Source organism: Ursus americanus, chromosome 21 (genome assembly GCF_024610735.1).
Source record: "Ursus americanus isolate L20-20 chromosome 21, mUrsAme1.1.p, whole genome shotgun sequence".
Lineage (NCBI taxonomy): Eukaryota > Metazoa > Chordata > Mammalia > Carnivora > Ursidae > Ursus > Ursus americanus.
This window is the reverse complement of record NC_142147.1, coordinates 2749696-2756557: the sequence shown is the minus strand read 5'-3', so window position 1 is coordinate 2756557 and position 6862 is coordinate 2749696. Positions and strand designations below refer to the sequence as shown.

At 58.5% G+C, this 6862-nt stretch overlaps 1 protein-coding gene across 1 annotated transcript; it reads left to right on the top strand.

The window, feature by feature from the left end:
- Positions 1-1470: 1470 nt before the first annotated feature.
- On the top strand, positions 1471-5964 carry FOXF1 (forkhead box F1). The gene is made up of 2 exons (XM_045772793.2): positions 1471-3036; positions 4488-5964. The coding sequence occupies exons 1-2, from the start codon at positions 2058-2060 to the stop codon at positions 4646-4648; spliced, it is 1140 nt and encodes a 379-aa protein (XP_045628749.2). The 5' UTR covers positions 1471-2057; the 3' UTR covers positions 4649-5964.
- The last annotated feature ends 898 nt before the right edge of the window (positions 5965-6862 follow it).

Genomic DNA, 6862 nt, shown 5'->3' with positions numbered 1-6862 from the left:
AGGGCGGGCGAACTCCGAGCCTCCGGCACTACCGGCATCTGTCTTTCGCCCAGGCTCCCACCAGGGCAAGGCATCTAGGCTCCTAGAGATGACCCTTGAAAGCATCCCTCTCTTTCCTACATTCCACCCAGGGCCGGGGCCAGAGAGGCTGGGCTCGGTGTCCTGCAGTCAGCGCGCGAACGGCACTCACCTGGGTCCCTGCTTGCGGTGTTGCACCCAGTTCCTGCGCGGTCAGCGCTCGGCGCCACTGTCCTCCCACCCAGCCCTAGCCCACACCCCGGTACTGCGAGGAAGACGGGCCTGCGAGCCCCCTGCTGCGGACAGCCTGGAGCGAGAGGGCCGCCGGGGCCTGTGCTCCCCGCCCGCGCAGACTGCTTTCCGGAACCTGGCCTGGCGCGCAGTGTCAGAGGCCCCGCGGCGGCGGCAGGCCGAGCCCACAGGGGCATTAGGCCAACTCCCCCCGCGCACGCGGCATTCTCTATTATTATTATTAAAGAATCCCCCAGAACGTGTTTACGTTGAGCCGTATAAACTTCCTGCCAGGGCCTTTACCATCTATGAGAAATCGGAACCTGTTCTTGGGAAGTGGGGACATCGGAGCTGCAGGGCCAAATGGGTGGATTTTCATTGTGTGCGTGTGTTGGGGGGGTTCCCTGGGCAGCATGTGGGTTCAGATCGACAAGTGGCTAGTGTACACGTGAACGACCGTAGGTGAGAATGGCAGCTTCCGAGGGCCTCTTGTGTGTGCCTGAGTGAGCGCATTACTTTGGCGCGCAAGTGCCTGGGCGAGGTGCGTGCCCGAGTGGGAAGGCACGCATGAGTTTGAGTTTGCACTTCTGACTCTTCGTAATTTACCGGGTTTGCACGTGCACCAATGCGTGCATGTGTGTGCATGAATGCCTGAATGAGCGAATGAGCGGGCGCTTGTTCGGAGAAGCCCGTACGGTTTTGGCCCCCAGAGGGCCGGCGGTTCTCACTTGCTCCGGCCCGGCCCCCGGCGCCCGAAACAAAGCGGCAGCGACCCGCCCTGAGCTTTCGTTTTCCGCCCGCGCTCGGCTCCCGCGGCTGCCCGCCTGCTCGCGCGCTTCTGGGCGAGTCCTAAGAGTCCCGGGAGCAGCGCAGTCCTTCCCGGGGCGGGGAGAGTGGGTAGGCGGTCCCTCACGGGAACTTACGCCCGCTGGCCGCGGGGACCCGTGGCCGAGCCGCCTGTGCCCGCGGTGGCCACGGCCCGGTGCCCGCTGCCGCCGCTTCAGTTGCGATCTGCCATCGGGCTGTGCGCGTCGGGAAAGGCCCCGGGTGCCCGCGCCTCCGGGCGGGGAAGGCGGGGGGCCTGCGCAGAGCGGGGCTGAACCGAGGGCCGAGGGAGCATTAACACTTGCTCGCCAGGTTGGTGGAGGCGGGGCGGTTTTGCCGGCGGCCGCCGGGCGGCGAGGGTGGGGGCCCTTTAAGCGCCCACCAACGCGGGGCCGGAGGGGGGCAGGGAGGGGTGGGAACTCCTGGAGGGTCTTAGGCCGGCCCGCGAGACGCCGCAGAGAGAAGATGCAGTGAGGGCGGCCTGGCTGGAGTCGTGGAGCCGAGCGCCACGGGTGGCAGGGGCCAAGTGCTGCTCCCCGCGGGGGCGCACGGCCGCAGGCCCCGGAGGTGGTGCCTTCCCCAAAAAACCGGCGGGGGGGCTTCCTCGCGGCCTCTGCCGGGGCTGCAAAGAGGCTGCCCTCAGCCTCCGCTCGGCTCCTTCCCTAGTGGGAGGGCGAGAGGGAAAGAGGGAGGAGAGAGAGGTGGGGGAGGAGGGAGCTGGGGAGAGGGGGGCTCCGCGCCAACCGCCGGCGGATCCAGCAGCTCCTCGGGGAGGACGGGCGGGCGGGCGGGGGAGGGCGCGCCGAGGCCCGCTCCGGAGAAGTGGCCGCGGATGACGGCAGAGGTGCAGCCAGCCCCGCGCGCGCAGCCCCCTCCCCCTCGCCCTCCTCCCCCCCCCTCCTCTTCCTCCTCCTCCTCCTCCTCCCGGCTCGTCGGCGGCGCAGAGCAGCGGCGGCAGCGGCGGCGGCGGCAGCAGCCACCCGATGTCTTCGGCGCCCGAGAAGCAGCAGCCACCGCACGGCGGCGGCGTCGGCGGCGGCGGGGGAGGCGGCGCGGCCATGGACCCCGCGTCGTCCGGCCCGTCCAAGGCCAAGAAGACCAACGCCGGCATCCGGCGCCCCGAGAAGCCGCCCTACTCGTACATCGCGCTCATCGTCATGGCCATCCAGAGCTCGCCCACCAAGCGTCTGACGCTCAGCGAGATCTACCAGTTCCTGCAGAGCCGTTTCCCCTTCTTCCGCGGCTCCTACCAGGGCTGGAAGAACTCCGTGCGCCACAACCTCTCACTCAACGAGTGCTTCATCAAGTTGCCCAAGGGCCTCGGGCGGCCTGGCAAGGGCCACTACTGGACCATCGACCCAGCCAGCGAATTCATGTTCGAGGAGGGCTCCTTTCGGCGGCGGCCGCGCGGCTTCCGAAGGAAATGCCAGGCGCTCAAGCCCATGTACAGCATGATGAACGGGCTTGGCTTCAACCACCTCCCGGACACCTACGGCTTCCAGAGCTCTGCCGGCGGCCTCTCGTGCCCGCCCAACAGCCTGGCGCTGGAGGGTGGCCTAGGCATGATGAACGGCCACTTGCCGGGCAACGTGGACGGCATGGCTTTGCCCAGCCACTCGGTGCCACACCTGCCCGCCAACGGCGGCCACTCGTACATGGGCAGCTGTGGCGGTGCAGCGGCCGGTGAGTACCCGCACCACGACAGCTCGGTGCCTGCCTCCCCGCTGCTGCCTGCAGCCGCCAGTGGGGTCATGGAGCCGCACGCAGTCTACTCGAGCTCCACGGCTGCCTGGCCACCCTCGGCCTCCGCAGCCCTCAACAGCGGCGCCTCCTACATCAAGCAGCAGCCCCTGTCCCCCTGCAACCCTGCGGCCAACCCCCTGTCTGGCAGCCTCTCCACGCACTCCCTGGACCAGCCGTATCTACACCAGAACAGTCACAATGCCCCAGCTGAGTTGCAAGGTGAGTGGGGAGACCAGGGCTGTCCTAGTCCTGGGGGATTCCGACATCTGTCAGTGCACTGAACCCAGCGCCCAAACCACTGACCACCCTGGGCAAGAGCTCGATGCCACTTCTGTGGGGTGCTATCCCCACTGCTTCAGGGAGGCATCAGCTCTCCAGAGTATCTCTCAGCCGAGCATGCCGCCCTTTGAAGGGTAAGTGCAGCTGGGGGGGGGTGCAATTTAGGCCAAGATAATTGCTGTTTCTCCTTCTGGGTTCCAACTCCCAGCTGCTGGTAGTCCCTAACCTGGCCAAAGTAGGCCCCTTCCTCGCCAGAAAGACTCAAACCCCGATATTCTACATCCTTTTGAATCCCTAGCCCCCTCACACCTCAGCAAGTTCCCAGGATGGAGCCCAAGCCCAGTCCTGGCCAGCTGGCTGGGCCTCCCCTGTAATCGCCAGCGGAAAGCTGCCTGGGCAGAAAGGCAGAGTTAGGCCCAAAGCTGCCTGGGCTGGGTGCTCAGAGGCCCAGCACCTCAGCCTCCCAGGGAACCAGGCCTGGCCGTGGGAAGGTCTAGTTGGGGGACATTTTGTGGTGACAGAGGCAGAGGGGCTGTGGCCAGGCCCAGAGCAAGAGTTAGAGGTGCAGGCCCCACAGACTCTTTGTTACTGAGGATCCAGGCTTTAAGTTCCCCAGGTACGCTCCTCCCCACCCCTCTGAGGAGATGCAGAAGAGTCTACCCTCCGGCACACTCCTCTCCGCACCCAACAGCCTCTCTGGGCCTGGTTCTGGAAAGGGCGCAGAGGAGCTAAGCAGGGCCTGTCAGGGCTCAGCTGTCAGCCACCGGCCGGCCAGCGGCCGGCCAGCGGGAGGCAGGAGCCGGCCTGGAGGTTGGAGGGCCGCCTCTCCATGGGGATCTCCCTGCTTGGGCTGCTTCAAACTCCCTGGCTCCAGCAGCCTCTCCACCGCCTGGGGGAGGGGGCTGTTCTCCAAGGGGCCCTTCCCCTGGAGAAGCCTCCAGCCGCACCAGGGCCTCTGCAGGCTTTGGGGTTGGGAGGTGGGTGAGCCACCGCCAGGCACAGGCCTTGGGCTGACTGTGGAGGTGGAGGCCAGACTCTCCTTGAGGTCTGCTGGCTTGTGGCAGCCCGCTAACCCCTTCCCCTTCAGCCTCAGGAAGCCCCAGCCCGGAGCTTGGGTGTCCCAGGCGAGAGAGGCCCATGCATTGGGCACCCAGGGAACAGGGGTCATCGCTGGGGTCCTGGGATCTTCTGCTGGAGCGCAGAGCCCAGGGCCTGAAACCCAGGGCCGCCTGGACCCGCCCGAGGCCGGAACTCTGGGAGTCTCGCACCTCGGTGGGGCGTAGGGAGGCAGCAGGGCCATGCGCTGGAGCCGGGTGGCGCTGCTTCTCTGCCTGGAGCCCTGGGTGCCGACCCTAACTCTGCTCAGTGCCCTCCTGTTGCCTCCTTTGCAGGTATCCCGAGGTATCACTCCCAGTCCCCCGGCATGTGTGACCGCAAGGAGTTCGTCTTCTCCTTCAACACCATGGCATCCTCGTCCATGCACACAGCCGGCAGTGGCTCCTACTACCACCAGCAGGTCACCTACCAAGATATCAAGCCCTGCGTGATGTGAGGCCGCAGCTGGCGGGACCCTCCGGGCACGGGTGGCCTGGCGTAGGGACCCGGAACCCATCCCAAGAAACTGCTTTATTCTTGAGGTATAACCGTAGGCAGAAGACAAGGGTTTGACCCCTACCCACCCGGATTATTTGGAAAGGACTCCCCAAGGCAAAGACCTATCATGGTGGTCAGCACCTCCTCCCCCACTCCTTCAAAAAAAAAAAATTAACAAATGGTGGCTGTGGGGCCTGGTCTGACTGCAGCTGTTGGTAAATAAGTATCTATTTTTGATCGAGTTAAAGCCCGCTGAGAAGGTGCTGGACTGGGGGAAACCCTCAACATCTAAACAAGAATTCTGCTGAGGCCTTTCCCCGCCTTCCCTCCAGTGGCAAAAGTGGGGGAAGGTTTTCAGAAGAAAGGCAAACGTGTGAGACCATCATTATCAAATACTTTTATTTTTTGGTTATTTATCTTATTTTAAAATTTTTTTTTTTTTGGAAAGAATGTCTTGGAATGCGCAAGTCTCCTCTTAGAGCCGTGTTTTGCAGGGAAGGGGGGGGCAAGAAATCACGTCTCCCTCCCCATCTCAGAAGCCCTCTAGCAACCACAGGTGGATCTTTGTGCGGACTTGCATTTCTGAAGCCACTGTTCGTCTTACAAAAGGAAACCAGAAGGAGCCCAGAAGCTGGGGCTCTCCCCGGGCCTCTGCCCTCCCCTCAGCCCTCCTCTGCCTTCTCTACAGTCCTTTTGGTTTTGTTTCCAATTGCATTTTGACTTTTTTGGCGGGTGTTTTTCTCACAAGACCCGACTGTCTCCCGACCTCTACTGTAAAAACGTGCTGGTGTGAGAGCAAGGGAAGCACAGCGCGGCGCGGGGACAGGGAAGGCCGGTGAGCGCACGAATTCAGGATTGCGGCGACGCAGAAAGGTTAAGGCACTTTTTAAACTATAGCAAGGCTCATCCTGTTATTTATTCTACTTTCTTTCCCTAATAATCGAAACACCGCATAGGCTCCTCCGTTTATCAGTATTAATGGTGTAACTTTGTTGGCAATATTTGCCGCGTAGAATTTTTTTTTTTAGAGATCCATTGTAAATTTGAAACAAAGTCCAATCTGTGTAAAAACAAATTCCCATATGTTTATATAAATATATATATAAAATGAAGGACTACCCCCTTTTTTTAGTATTTGGCTGCTGGGGTGCAGCATTTGTGACACGTATTTTAAATTTCCTTCTGCACTGTATAAAAAGACAATTTGAGGATGTTTTGCCTTTTGTGTATTTTTTCCTAAAAAAAGAACAAAAATAAAAATGTATAACATTTGTACATGGCCTTTAACATTGTATCAACTAGAAATAAAATCACATGAGTATTTTATTGGGATCGGGATTGCAGAATATCTTCCAAACCCCAAAATATACACAGAAACCTGTTTGGGATCTTTAGACTTGTTTTATATGTAAAATATGGGTGATTCTAAGTACTTTTTTCTTTTTCTTTTCTCTCTCTCCCCCACTTTCTTTTCGTTTTTTTTTTGTTGTTGTTTTGTTTTGTTTTTTGCTAATCCTCCTCTTTCCATCCTTCATTTCCCACTGAAGTGAAATCTGGACAGGAGTAACTATTTTTCTTGGCTTCTGTTTTTTAAGAAGAGCCCTCTGCCCCTCTAAATGTCATTTCTTGTTTTAAAGACATAATCAGATGTTGAAAGAAAAACTGTGCCCCTCCTTTCCCCAGGGAAAACCATATAGATATAAGTATATAAATGATTTTTTTTTTACTTTTTTTTTTTTGTCACCAATGAGAGTTTTACTTGGAGTTTCAGGCTTTACTGTTACCATATTGTTATAAATTATGAAACAACTTTAGTTTTTTTGTAGACTTTTGTTTTTTGTTTTTGTTTTTTGAGGGTTTTTTTGTTTGTTTTTGGTGCTCTACACTTGGTTTTCCCCAACTGAGAAGTAAAATTTAAGCAAGAAAAGGACCATTAGTGTGGAAAGCAAGGTGACAAAAACATTTCCATTCAGGAACATTTCCCCCGAAGTCATTGTGGGGGGGGAACACCGTTTAAAACCTGTGTCTCCAACCGACCACCCTCTTTCTATTCCAATTCCCGCCTACCTAAGAAAACAAACAGTAAAATCACATTGTCGGTGCGGCCAATTCAGGACCCACCGCAGTCTCTCTGCGTCGTGGGGTCGTGAGCCTCTGAACCTGGTTCTTCTCA